Source organism: Eublepharis macularius, chromosome 4, assembly GCF_028583425.1.
Source record: "Eublepharis macularius isolate TG4126 chromosome 4, MPM_Emac_v1.0, whole genome shotgun sequence".
Classification (NCBI taxonomy): Eukaryota; Metazoa; Chordata; class Lepidosauria; order Squamata; family Eublepharidae; genus Eublepharis; species Eublepharis macularius.
In genome coordinates, this window is record NC_072793.1 from 127,740,495 (window position 1) to 127,754,700 (window position 14,206).

A 14,206-nucleotide genomic window follows, 5' to 3' on the forward strand; every position below is an offset into this window, starting at 1 on the left:
TAAATGTATGTTTCTTGTGGCTTTGTTACTACTGGAGATGGTCAGTTAAATATCTTTTTTAAATGCCCTATTTATTTTTGGGAACCTAAACCTACACACCAAACAGCTGAATTCCTCTTCAGGAATCAAGCTGGCTCTAAACCCCAATATAAATGGAAGCCTATTACCACAATAAATGCCCGGCCTGGCTCCAAGGGTGGCTGGGCAGTGATATATATAATTTGAACAGAACCTAACTCTAACTAATTCTTGTCCTACAGAAGCCTATTTACTGGGGGAAACTACCCTTGGTTCCCTATCAATTTAGTTCAGAGGGCAAATATTTAGTGAAGGCCTACAACTAGCCTGCCTTCTAAAAACACTATTTAAAACTATTCTGGGAAACCCAAAGTAGAACCAAACACAGCTAAAACTAATAGCACTAACTTTAACACTTAACAACTTTAACTCCCCCCGCAACAATTAAAATTAAGCCCCAACTGTAACTTTAAATTCCCTTCCCCCCACCCAGACAAGCAGAAACCCACCACCACCCCCCAAATAGAAAACCCAGTGAGTCAGTGACTGACTCTCTCACCAGTCCTGCAGTCCAGTGATGGTCAGGCAGGCAGGCAGGCAGGCAGGAATCCTCCAGGTGAAGCCCTCTCCTCCTCAGTGGCAGGCTGCAGCCAAGCTGGAGACAGAGAGCCTCTACCAGCCGCAGCAGGAGTCTCTCTAGGCCGGGAGCAGAATGGAAGCTGGTTAATTAATAACTATTAACCTTTAATCCAAATACTATTAACCTTTAACCCCTCCCCTAACAACTGGAAAAAATCAAGCCCCTAACCCTTTGAACCTTTAAGGCTCATCCAACAGCAACTGGAAAATAAAAGCTACAACTAAACTATAAACCCTTAAAACCAAACCAGCCTCCCCCTCCAAACAAATGCCCCAGGCAGCAGCCACTCAAAGCAAAAAAAGGCCACCACACACACACACACAACACACACACACACAACACACACACAAGAATCCATCCCCACAAAAAAATAATTAAAAATAAAAAGCTTCAAATTAAATTCCCTTCCCTTCCTCCACACCCTGAAAGCAGAAACCCACCATCTCCTCCCTAAATAGAAAAGCCAGTGAGTCACTGACCAACTCTCCTACCAGTCTCCTGAAGTCCAGCGCTGAGTCAGTCAGATGATGATCCTCGCAGTCGCAGAAGTTCAGAAGGCCAGGCCATATCACAGAGACAGAGAGAATCCACAGGCACTCTCTCAGTCTCTCTCTAGGCCAGGAACACAATGGAAGTTGGCCCAAAGGCCAGCCTCTAATTTAAATATCCTGCTGCATCTCCTTCCAGAGAATCCATTGGCTGGAAGGAGAATGCAGCAGTGGAATTGGACACTCCTAACTCCCCCCTCCCTTCCCTGATCCCCTCCCTCCTCCTCCTTGTACTCCTAGTCACTCACCCCTCCTCACCCCTCCCAACCTGTACATTAGGTGGGAATCTCTGACTTTGCTGCTTGCTTGCATTGCATTTCATTGCATTGCAATACAAACAGCCAGCAAAGCTTCCCACCTTTTTTTTGCAAGATGGGAGGGGTTAGGAGGAGGTAGTGAGTCACTCACTCCTTCTCCCCCCTCCCCTCTTCTAAGAAAGCGCGGGAAGCTTTAACTTCCTGCAGAACTTTGCTGGCTGTTTGCATTTGTAAACAGCCAGCAAAGGGCTGCTGCCGGCTAACCCGAAGCTTTCCAAAGTGATCTGAATCGCTTCAGAAAGTTTTGCTTCGGTATTTCCAAATTGGGGCCCAGAAATACTGAATCTTTCCGGATTGGGCCCGATTCGGGGTTTTCCCCCGAATCGGATACCTGAAGCGCTCATCTCTACTTTGTTCTGTTCCTATGATGAGTAGTGCGGAATGGCTGAGGTTGGTTAATTATACAGAAAGGCTAAATCCTGTGCAGAGTTATATGCACTGAGTTAATTTGGTTTGTCGAATTATGGCCAAAAGAAACTGAACGGTTGTAAGAACCTTTTCCAATTGATTGTGTGGTTTTTTCAGTTAAAATGTTTGTTTTACATGTATAAACATTCATACAATTTTTAATAACAAATGAAAAGTACTTCAAAGTCTTGCATAGGTAGTTCTTTATTCCATTGCTTTTAGCACAAAATGCAGTAATACACAGACCTTAATAGGGTTTTACTTTCTTTCCAGAGTGTTTGATGGAATAAACCATCCCATGAAAGCGCTCAGCTCCACTCTGCCATGTACATTAAGGAAATTGGAAACCATATAATTATATTGCAAAAGTTACAGATGTGACATGATGACAGTTATGTTTGTGTGAAGGGAAGCCTAGATTATGTGATGCTGAGAGGAAGAGGCATTAGGTCTGTGTAAGCTATGCCCTGCCAACCCTTTCCCCTCTCTGCCCAATCCTAAGGATTAGTTTAAGTAAAGTGGTTCTGGCAATATCCTGAACCACTGCTGCTGCAGGGGCCTATCCCAGTTGGCTGGGACCTCTGAGTCACAAGCCTAAGCTTTCTGCAGTCTGTCTCCTGTCTATTTTCACAAATGCCAAACTCTCCTGTGATGTAAGTCACAAATCAGACAGAACATTTAAAGCATTTTACTAAAATAAAAGGAAAGGAAAAAACGCACATTGCTCCAAAAGTCTGAGCAATGTGTATAATTTATGATAATTTTCAGAGCGATTCAATAAATGGTTAACCATATGAGAACTGAACATAGGATGATTTATAACAATGAAGCTGCTGTTAATCTAATAGCTGCCAAGGTTGACAATTCTGTTTCCTAAAGTTACAAGCAGAATGATAAAACAAGAATTTAATATCTACTGGTCATTCTGTCTTAGCTTCTCTTAAACCAGCTGGTTAGCTGTGAGATTTTTAGCTCCTGAAGGGTGGCCAGAGTTTCATGTCATTTGCTTCCAAACCATAATTCTAACAGTGGGTTCTAAAAAAGAAGAGTTGATATTATACCCTGCCCTTCACTACCTGAGGGAGCCTTGGAGCAGCTTTCAATCGCCTTCCCTTCCTCTCCCCACAACAGACACCCTATGAGGTAGGTGGGACTGAGAGAGCTCTGAGAAAGTTGTGACTGACGCAAGGTCACCCAGCTAACTTCAAGTGGAGGAGTTGGGAATCAAACCCAGTTCTCCAGATTAGAGTCCTGCTGCTCTTAAATACTACAGCAAACTGGGTCTCGAAAAAGTCCTTCTGACATCTCATCTCAACAATTCTTAAATTCCTATACTAAGCCCTTTGACAGATTCACATGATGGCTGCTATGGTTTAACATATTTTACAAGGATATTGTACAAGACTGTGGAGGAAAACTCCCATCTTTAAACTTCAAACAGAACAGAACACATACGTGGTACAGGGTGAAACAGGATGAACAACTATGCTGCTTGGAAGACAGAGGGGCTCTACTGCTCTGGTGCATACCTAGCATGTCATCTTGATGATACTTAACAGCACATATGTGTGAGGCATAGTGAAAGGATATAATCCTGCCTAAAAAGGTTGGAGTCAAGCACCCTAAACCCAGGAAAGCTATCTCATCAAGAAATGTGTGCACATAAGCACACCCAGCAGTTTACTGGAGGCAGGTGCATTTGTGCAGATTTTACATTATTTATACGAAAGAAATTAAAAGTCCAGTTGCACGAGGAAAAAAACAACAGCAAACACAACTGGGAATCTTGCCAGTTTGTAGAACCAGTTTTTCACTCATATCAGCCCTGAAGAGAAGTCGTTCATCTGACCAAATATGGCAAATGCTTGCTTTTGTAGAGAGGCTGTACCACTCAAGTCACATTTCACTTGTATGCAGCCTCAAATCCTAAGTCCTCAAGCCCAATCATTTTGAATATTTGACTGCCGTTAGGTTCTACTAAGAGTCTAAATGTTAATAAAATAAGTATATGAGCTGTAGGGGGGGAAAGAGATGCAATTTGGTCTGTGTACCCTGACTTCTTTAGTAGATGAGCAATCATCACAGTGTACAAATTCATAATTCAGAGACCCTCTTGTCCTCCACTGTTAGAGTTGCTAACCTCAAGTTGGAAAATTCCTGGAGATTGGGAGGTAGAGCCTAGGGAGGGTGGAGTTTGGGGAGGGAAGGACCCCAGCTGGCACAGTGCCACAGAGTCCAGCCTTCAAAGCCGTCTTTTTCTCCAGGGGAACTGATCTCAGTGGGCTGGAGATTAGTTGTAATTCTGGGAGATCTCCAGGTTAGGGGTATGTACTTCGGGTATCTGATTTGGGTAAAATACCCGAATCAGGCCCGATTCGGAAAGCTTCGGGATTTCTGAATCTGGCCCCGATTCAGAAATCCAGAAGCAAAGCTTTCCAAAGCATTCATAATGCTTCGGGAAGCTTCGGGGCCTCCGGGGATTAAGTTTAAAGGGCCCTTTCGCAAGCGTTGGGCCCTTTAGACTTACCCATTTCCCACCCTTACCCCACCACCCCCACTCCCACTTCTCCCCACCCCCACTTACCGCTGGCACCATGCTGGAGGTATGCTTGCTGGCCTCTGGTGGTGGTGGCGGCGGCGGCGGCGGCAGCAGCAGCCCTCTCTGCCAGCAAGCTGCGACAGCCGCAGCTGCATGGTGATGGCAACAGGGAAGGCCCTCTCTGCTAGCCAGCTGCGGCAGCCACAGTAGCATGGCAGGGAAGGCCTTCCCTGCTGGCCAGCTGGCCAGCATGGCATTGGGCTGCTCCAGCCTTCCGCCTGACCAGGTAAGTGGGGTGGGGGGTGGGGTTTAAAGGTGGGGGTGGGAGTTTAAGGATGGTGGTGGGCCTCCCCCCTTCCTGTTACTTCAGTATGCTCCGAATCTTTCCGGAGCGTACTGAAGTGACTTAGAAACCCGAATCCGAAGTGGAATGCCACTTCGGATTTCAGAGCTTTTTCCAAAGCCTTTTCCCGCTTCAGGAACCCGAATATAAACCTGAAGCAGGAAACCCGAATATTTTTCGGGTGCACACCCCTACTCCAGGTTCCACATAGAGGTTGGCATCCCCACCCATCATTTCATGACTAGTGCAAAGAGAGGGAGCCTGACTTCCAAGTTTAATGGAAAAGCTTATCACATGGGGAAGTTATACATGCCTTACCCAAGGATGCTTCCTGTATTACACAATCAGTTCAATGGCATGGAAAGCTGCTATGTAGACATCCTTTAAACAATTGATAATTACATAACTACTTCATAAATTTGGTATTGTAAGATTAAATGTTTCTTTCTCAGATGCACACATGGGTCATATTATACACTGATTCAATAAGCTGCTGCTGAAATAGCAAGTATGGTCCTTGGCTTACAACCAAGGGTATGTCACCTACATCACCTGGGGGAGGCAGAAATGAGAGAAAGTTTTTTTTAAAAAAAAAGTGGTATGGAATGGCCTTCTGAAATTATATGTTCAGCCTACACAAGTATTAATTATATGTTAACTGTGGTCTCTCCTTTGTTTTAGTAGAAACTCTGACAGTTTTGAATAATCACAGAAATAAATAAAGACAGCTTTGATGTCATATTGCAATTCTGCTGCCAAAACATCTGTCAAGGTCACAACTACCCTTGGATAGGATGGCATTTTCTGTACTTTGCAATGATTTACTCTGAAGCATTTCCTGTGTGAAACTTGATGAAGAACACTATTCCAAACGAAAAGTAGCTAAATACAAACCCATTCTTAAGTGAGCTCACAGAAAGGGCTTGAACAAAGATTATAGGTATTTCTTTCACTATTATAAAGAGTTCTTCAGAGAAACATCAAACTATAGCTTTTCACAGCTATACACCATTCACAACCCCTCTCTTCTGTATGTGTATGACTGAACTGAACATTCACTTTGCACATCTGAAGTCAACTCCAGCCCACAGAAACACATACTGCAATAAATCTGTTAGCCTTTAAAGTATTCCAAAACTCACTTTTGTTTTTCCAGTTGTTTCGGTATTTTATTCATATTCTGTTTAGCATTTGAGCTATGAGGACATGTTCTGCATTCTTATTGACCTTACTTCTCAACTTGCTAGTTTGATTAACCCTCCAGTATACATCAACTGTGTGTTTTTCCATCCAATTCACGCAAGCAATTACATGGACTGTTGACTGAGGAAGAACTCATGCAATGTTAAAATAGTCAGAATGGTTCCATGCAGCAGCTTCTTGTGTAGTCTCAGAATATAATAAAAATATTTGATTTATATACCGCCCTTCAGGATGACTTAACACCCACTCAGAGCAGTTTACAATGTATGTTATTATCACCCCCACAACAAAACACCCTGTGAGGTGGGTGGGGCTGAGAGAGCTCCTAGAAGCTGTGACTGACCCAAGGTCTCCCAGTTGGCTTCAAGCGGAGGAGTGAGGAATCAAACCCAGTTCTCCAGACTAGAGTCCCACGCTCTTAACCACTACTCCAAACTGGCTCTCAAACTGGCTGTGAGGGGAGGCTTGACCACTAGATCGCAGGAAACAGTATCTAGTATCTCAATAAGGCAGACACCATTTCTCATTCATTTCTGTCAAGCATCTGGCAGCACACATTTCACTGTCTTCCCTGATGGAAAAGGACCAGTGCAGAAGGAGGTCTTGTCTGCCGGTCCCTTTAAGGCTTCCTGGGCCACTTCTCCTTTGGGCTTCTTGCAGCTGCAGAGTATTATTATGAACTGCTTCACTCATTACATTTTTCCTAAATGGACACTGTCTCTCAGTCTGATGCATCTAGGGTTTTTTAATGGGTCATTGGTTTATTTATTTATTTTATTTATGTTTTATAGTCTTCTTTTCTTTCTGAGACTCCCTGAGACTCAGAGTGGGTTACACCGTGTGAGTTAGTATAGTCAATTTCAAAGACATTTCAATAAGCAATGGAAAAGAGTACAGAAATGCAAATTTGCAAAGCTTTTAAACTAGCAAGAAACTAGGATCATAAAGCAACAGCCAGTACGCAGAAGTAAAGTCTATAGTCCCTATCCCTTTGCTTATGCATCTCTTTGAGACCACTTCTTTACAAGTAGATCCTTCCTGAGTAAAATGCCCTCTTGAACAATTCACTTTTGCATAGTTTATGGAAAGCCAGGAGAACAGGATCTTTCCTGACCTCTTCAGGTAGACCATTTCATAATGGAGGCCAAATGCAGAGAATGCGTGTGTACAGGCAGCTGTTGATTTTGCCCATGTGTAAGGTAGCACCTGCAGAAGGCCCTGTTCAGATGAGTGAAGCTGCTGTGGTGGGACATAGGGAGAGAGGAGGTCCCTCATTGTAACTGGGTCAAAGTGGTCCATACATGAGCCGGACAGTATATCAAGCATTTCTTCTACTTCGCCTATATTACAGCTGGCATCTAGGTTAAAATATATTCATGCTACTTTATGGGCAAAAAGCTTTCTGTTCTTGAGACTGTAAAGGTTCAGATTTAGGAGTTAGAAGATGTTGAGATACTTCGAACAACTGGGATAGTCATGAACTAGCTGATGCAATGATTGCAGAGAAATAACATTCCTTTGCTGCTCTCATCTCCACACTTCATAGGTCATCCAATGGGATATGTAGCACACTCTTATCAATTTCAGCACAAGTTTTCCACCAGTGTCTTTCTAGACGTCTTCCAGCCCTCTTTAGGTCACCCAGCTTCGTAGTAAACCATTGGGCCGGCTTCTGCCCCAAGGGTCAGAGAGGTCAGTGAGGAGCAACATTGTTAAGAGCTTCAAGGAGCTTCACATTCCAAGCTTCTACCCCAGCCTCAATAGAGCAAGTGTTTGGAATCCTAAAATTCCCCAGGACATTTTGGAATCTAGAAGGATCCATGAGCCTTTGTGGGAGAATCATTTTAATGGGTCCCTTTAATGGGTCCTTTCGGGGGCGTTGGGGCTATATTTGCCTTAGCTTTCAGTAGACATTCACAGACATACAGATCTTTTCCAAATCCTGCTGCTTGGCAAGCAAAACTTGGCTTCAAAGATCAGCAACAGAGCAGGCAGCTGAAAGACGTTTTGTGAAAGAGCCCTAACATGGCTACTCCTCTGGAGCCTGTTGCTCTGTCTCTGCAACACTTTGAAATAGGAAGGATTTTTTAAAAGTAGAAAACATGATGGATTGTGAAAAGCAAGATTAAAGCAGGAATACAGGATGTGAAAAACACATTCTGGGAGAGTGGCGGAAGCTCTGCTGCAGAGGCTTGGCTGGCTCCTTCTGGCCCTGCATGACTATGTGGGAGCCAATAGTGCCGAAAGATCCAGGTGGCCAATCTGAAGTGGCTGGGTGAAGGGGCGTGTCTGGCTGGACAGACCTAGGTGGCCTAGTTCTCCCTCAGGTCCGCCTGGCAGGCTTATTAGGCACAGCTGCCCAGGCTCTGCATGCATTCACAGTGGCTAGCAAGGAGGGAGAAGCAGCTCCCAAGCAGTACTCATGGTGGCAGTAGAGGCAATGAGGCAGCAGTACACGACTGAAGAGTGGCCCAGGGTGCCTCCAGGTCCAGGGCAGCAGTGGAGGCTGCTGTCTCAGGGCCTGTTGAGACCTGCTCCTGGGCAGTAGGTAGGGCTGCCAAGGGGGCACGTCTGACAAGGGGGTCCAGGAGAGGCCAATCACTCTCCAGCAGCAGCTCCAGTAGTCCGGAGGCGAGGAAGAGACCCATCAAGAAGACAGGCCAGAGGGCCTGCAAGTCCTGGAGGTCGTCACAAAGACCTATGGACGCTCCACATTCAGATTTTTGTTGCAATCAAGGTTCACTAAACTACGTATGTGGAGGCATACTAACAATTTAATTATCCTCATGAAGCATTTTCTTATTAAGTTATACGGAGCTAGCAGAACATTAACAGTCTTGAAACGAGATTTCAGGAGAAATTCTCAATAAATAAGAGCTTTAGAAAGTGTCCTTTATTAATCTTGTTTAAATTATGGTAGCTTGTTTCTGCACAACAGCAGCTTCAACAGAGCTCCAGAACATATTTTCAAAAGAAAAACAATTTTTTAAAAAGTAAATCAATGCATTTTGATAGACATATTGCAAGTGGGCTGGGGTGGGGATTCAGAATGAATGCTAGCAATTGCAACATCAGCAAGTTTTCTCTAGGCAGTCTCCACCCTAAAAGGCTATTGTTCAAACCATGACAGACTGACAGACTGTCATGAAAATGTCAAGAGCATAATAGCTTCCCCCAAGTATAGCTCCATATATAAGATCTTTTCTATTTTATAGACACCCAAGTCATAGAGCAATCATACAAATTCTTCTATTATACTTGTTATAAATAAATATATATGTACATATTTTCTTTGGAATTACCACAAAATGTAGCTTTTGACAGTTTTTTCTCTTCAATTACTGATTCAATACACAAAAAGTAGGAAAATATGAATTTCTCTCTCGTATAACATGGCAGAACAGACTCTTAAGAAAGCCTGGAATCCCCAAAAAGATGTCCTAGCACAATGGGATTGTCCCCTGGCCAAGTGGCTGGAGTCCTCACTGGCAGGATTCATCTATCTTCCTCCGACAATATGGACAACAATTATGCTGGAGCACCACAACTTCATAGTCTTCTGAATGAAACATCTGTAAAATGAGGGATGCAAATTAAGAGGTGTGCCTCAACAGAAGTCACAGTGGAAAGGGGAAAGTGTGGGGACAGGATTAAGCCTAAAAATATCCGTAATACTACTTATTTTGTATTACAGGACCCAACAACCTCAGCCATGCCATCAGGGGCCTGTTCTATGCACATTCTCCTGCCAACAATGCCCTTCTGCTGTTTGTGTAGGACAAACACATCAGACCTGTTATTAAAATGGCACCCATCAGTAACCCAAGAAGAACATTTCAAGCTTCCAGAACAGTTTGCTACTTTATTGCTGACATCAAAGTCATCAGCTGTAATCGTACGAATACTTTCCTGGGAGTAAACCAGACTGAATAAAATGAGACATTTCTCAGTAGACAAGTTTAGGATCACAATTCAAACAAAAAGACTTCAAAAGGAAAGCACCAATGTGAACTACTGGCCTAGAGTTTGTTAGCACATTTGCTTTTATTGAAATCAAGAGATACGAAGTAACATTCCTACTACAGAAAGCAAATGGCTCTTTTCAAGTATTAAATTTGCATCGCAAGAAAGTGGTGATAATACTGAGACTGCTGTTCTGAACGGGTAGCTCTTCTTCTGTGGTATATGTTTGGACTGCACATAAAAAGGCGACAGAACGAATGCTAGCCTCTTATGTTCTAGAGCTCCACTGATTACAATTTTCCCTGTGTACTCCTGTGTGTGTCATATATTGCACACATGCACCTACCAGCTGAGGTTAACGTTCATACACCCTGAAAAGTTATGTCACAATAAATCTGGTATTCTATAAAAGATATCACAGTACTCTTCTTGGCCGCTTCTGATAAAAGTGACTCATATAACCATCCCACAGGGAAGCTATAAAGTATAATCTGAAGAATTGCTTGGTTGTCACAAAGATGTTCAAGTCAAACCACAACCATTATAATCCAAGAACGGACTGTTGAGACAATTTAAACTGAGGATTATTGAACATTTTGTCACATTCCCCCCTTGAAAGATTCAGGGCTGAGCAAGCCCAACATTAGGAGAAGAGTACATAAACAAGATCAATGCATGAAGACTGGTTAACCATTAAGGACAGTCAAATGTACCCTCAGGTTAACAAGGCCAGGAAGCTGTAGTTGCACCCTGCTTTGCTACAAACCATAAGCTCATGGCTCTCTGTCTGCAACAAAGCCCTGTCTCTCCTCCCTCAAGAAAGCAACCTATTAAATATTTGGATACAGTAAAAGTTTTGTTATCCAGCATTTGTGAGGAATGGGAATTGGCAGTTAAACAAATGTGCTGGATACATCAGGTAATTGCTCTGCCCTGATCCCTACCTCGAGGTACTTGCAGTAACCAACCCCCGATTCATCGGAATGCCACGGCAGCAGCCCCTACATCTGGTGGGTCCCTTCTCCTTCCCCCAAACCACTAAGCCATCCTATGCAGCAGGCCGACGATTGTGCCAGCTGTCTGGGAGTTCTCTGGCAGAGCTGCCTCCAGCCTGCTTGAGGCAAGGCTGAGGGGAGAGGAGACATCTGTGGATGATGTTTGGGGCAATGGCCAGAGGCATTAAAAAGGGAGAGTGCTGGATAATAAAGCTTTTACTCTACTTCAGTGGAAGTTGCCACTACATGCAAACGAGTCAGAAAAATGATGCAAGAAAATTCCAAATTGAAGTTGAGTTCATAGGGATTTTCCACTTAATCTCACTGAAGCCTCCTCCTTATTACAGCCTGTCCCATGTGGTTTTTGCCCATGAAGTTCCTATGATCTGCAGGACAGCACTTTTGATAGTGGAAAAGCTCTTTGGATCCAATTCTGTTGGCTGCTTCATTCAGGTCTTCAAAATACTTTGTAGCAAAAATACTTTATAGCAACCGCACTGCAACGCTTTGACTGAGTCTTGCGCTCACATTCAACATAATTTTATTTTTAGCACTAATTTTTAAACTCCCAAGGATATTGCTTAAAATTAGGCAGCAGCACTTTAAAAAAAATCCCATTTGCTTTTGAGGATTCAGTCTCCCTCTTTCTCCCCAAGCAAATATTGCTCATACCTGAAAGCAGGAAGGGCACATGGTAATAGAGGCTTCAGGTAACAACGACCGGAAGTACTGCCACCGTAGTGGCTTCGGCCAGCGTTTAATCAGCACATCTCTCCTGCTCATTGACCTGAGAACAGCACGGTTCACTACCACAGGAACAAATTCTGAGCCCCCTTGCTGCAGGAAGGAAGGGATTGAAAAAGAAAAAATGGTTTTAATGTGGCAGACCATTGGGAAAACAAGATCTTTTCAACAAATATGTATGGGTTACCTTTTTAAAAATTAATTTTGCATATAGTGAGAGAATGTTTGCACTGAGCTATCAACTTGCTTTCTGGTCTATATTTAGCTCTGGAAATATTCCTAGTCTTGAAGAGCTTGCACATGTCTGCCACATTGGAGCACTGGAAAGCATTCTATCTATTACAGAAGAAGGAACATTAGCTAGATTTTCCCTCCCCCTCATCCTGGAATGATTAACACTAGAAAAATCAATGTGGTTTGGAGTTCTTCCATAGGAAGCAGCCAGTTGTGTGTCACCAAGAGCAGAAATCCAGTGCATGGCCAGATCAGGATGTTAAAATGACCCATGAGAACACAGAGCCAAGCAACACCTGCAGTGTTGGTAACCGCACAGAGGCAACTTGGCTTAGACCTGGCCAACAGTAGCACAAGGAACAAGATGATGACAAGCTTGTGTCACTGTCACTAGTGGCCAGATCACTGGAGCCATTGTTCTCCAGGGCAGTGACCCACTGAGAACTCTTCTGATGAGTTAAATGACCAATACATATGTAATCAAATGGTCAAAACATTCCTTGAGTACTTACTGTCCTCTTATTTGTACAGGATATGAGCATATACCAACAAACAATTATTGTTATTTGAGTGATATAACCAAGTGCTAATCCCACATAAACACTGTATCTTGGGGAAACTTGCTTAGCCAGACCCCTGAAAGTACGCCAGATTAAACTAAGCCGTTCTGAACTTACACAAGCATCAGACTCCACTGTTTGTATATACTCTGGTGCCATTCTGCTACTTATCTACTGTGGGTCCATTTATAAAGCTGCTTTTCTATCCTTCTGTATCACAGAATGCTAGGGTTGGAAGGGACATCTAGGGTCATCTAGTCCAACCCACTGCACAATGCAGGAAATTCACAACTACCCCCCTCCGACTGCCCCAGTAACCCTTGCTCCATGCCCAGAAGATGGCAAAACACCTCCAGGATCCCTAGCCAAACTGGTCTGTGGAAAATTGCAACCTGACCCCAAGGTGGCGATCAGCATTACCCTGGGCATGTAAGAAGGCCACAAGAACTAAGCACTGATGTAACCCATTCTGCCCTCCCCCTCATGATCTGCCCAAGTTCACAAAATCAGCATTGCTGTCAGATGGCCATCTAGCCTCTGCTTAAAAACCTCCAAAGGAGGAGAGCCCACCACCTCCTGAGGAAGCCTGTTCCACTGAGGAACCGCTCTAACTGTCAGGACGTTCTTCCTAATATTTAGCTGAAAACTCTTTTGATTTAATTTCAAGCCGTTGGTTCTGGTCCGACCTTCTGGAGCAGCAGAAAACGACTCTGTGCCATCCTCTACATGACAACCCTTCAAGTACTTGAAGATGGTTATCATACCACCTCTCAGTGTCTCCTCTCCAGGCTAAACATTCCAATCGCCTTTAACCTTTCCTCATAGGACTTGGTCTCCAGACCCCTCATCATCTTCATTGCCCTCCTCTGAACACATTCCAGCTTGTCTATCTATATCCTTCTTACATTGTGATGCCCCAAACTGAACACAATCCTCTAGGAGAGGTCTAACCAGAGCAGAGTACAGCAATACCATCATTTCTTGTGATTTGGACGCTATGCGTCTGTTGATACAGCCCAAAACTGCATTTGCCTTTTTAGCTACCATATCCCTTACTGTTCACCCAGTAACCATGTGTTAATGGATTTATCTTTGATAGACTTCCTCTCATTTTGAAGGCTGCCATCTCACTTTTTAAAATTAGAAACGGGAGATGCTGACTTCAGATACAACTGGAGTCCTAAATAGTTGCTATTTGCTATGGATGTTGTGTACAGGGCCCGTCATTTGCTGGACTGTCTTATTATTTTGGCCAGTGTGGTACTGAGAATAAGGAGTGTCAAGTCTGAATGTGGGATGCTCATACTGAAATCTTCGCTTACCTTATCAATCTGACAAGCCATTCTCTGTAATGGGAAGCAATAATGGCCCTGGAAAGAGCCCCACCCCTAGCCAGCCTTTCCAACAGAGGGGGCAAAGGATGGCTTTCTTGCTGCTGCAGTGAGCATGCCAGCTGGCCCAGCCCCTCACAATGGTGGCTTGCCCATAGTGCATGGGGCCAGGGCTGCTGGCTTGCTGCAGTGATGGCTATGAGGGCTGCTCCTTGCTTGGGGCCACAGCTATCAGCTTGCTTTCCGGTCTATATTTGGAGCCTGAGGGCGCCCCCCCCCCCCGGATTTTCTCCAATGGCCTTAATAAGGAATCCGTCCCTGCTTTATGACTAACCTATTTCACAGAGTTGCTATGGAGAAAAA

The 14,206-nt window shown here is 44.0% G+C and overlaps 1 protein-coding gene and 1 long non-coding RNA gene across 2 annotated transcripts in view; both read right to left on the bottom strand.

Annotated features, from left to right (window-relative positions):
* Positions 1–708, bottom strand: part of LOC129327302 (uncharacterized) — a 29,252-nt gene extending 28,544 nt beyond the window's left edge. Inside the window, exon 1 of the long non-coding RNA XR_008596801.1 lies at positions 578–708. This is a non-coding gene — a long non-coding RNA (uncharacterized LOC129327302). The remainder of the gene's footprint in view (positions 1–577) is intronic.
* An 8,205-nt stretch (positions 709–8,913) lies between these two features.
* Positions 8,914–14,206, bottom strand: part of IFT122 (intraflagellar transport 122) — a 74,686-nt gene continuing 69,393 nt past the window's right edge. The window contains exons 28-29 of the mRNA XM_054978303.1: positions 11,647–11,811; positions 8,914–9,588 (exon numbers count right to left, since the gene is read on the bottom strand). Coding sequence (XP_054834278.1) covers positions 9,499–9,588; positions 11,647–11,811 — 255 coding nt within the window. The 3' untranslated portion in view covers positions 8,914–9,498. The remainder of the gene's footprint in view (positions 9,589–11,646; positions 11,812–14,206) is intronic.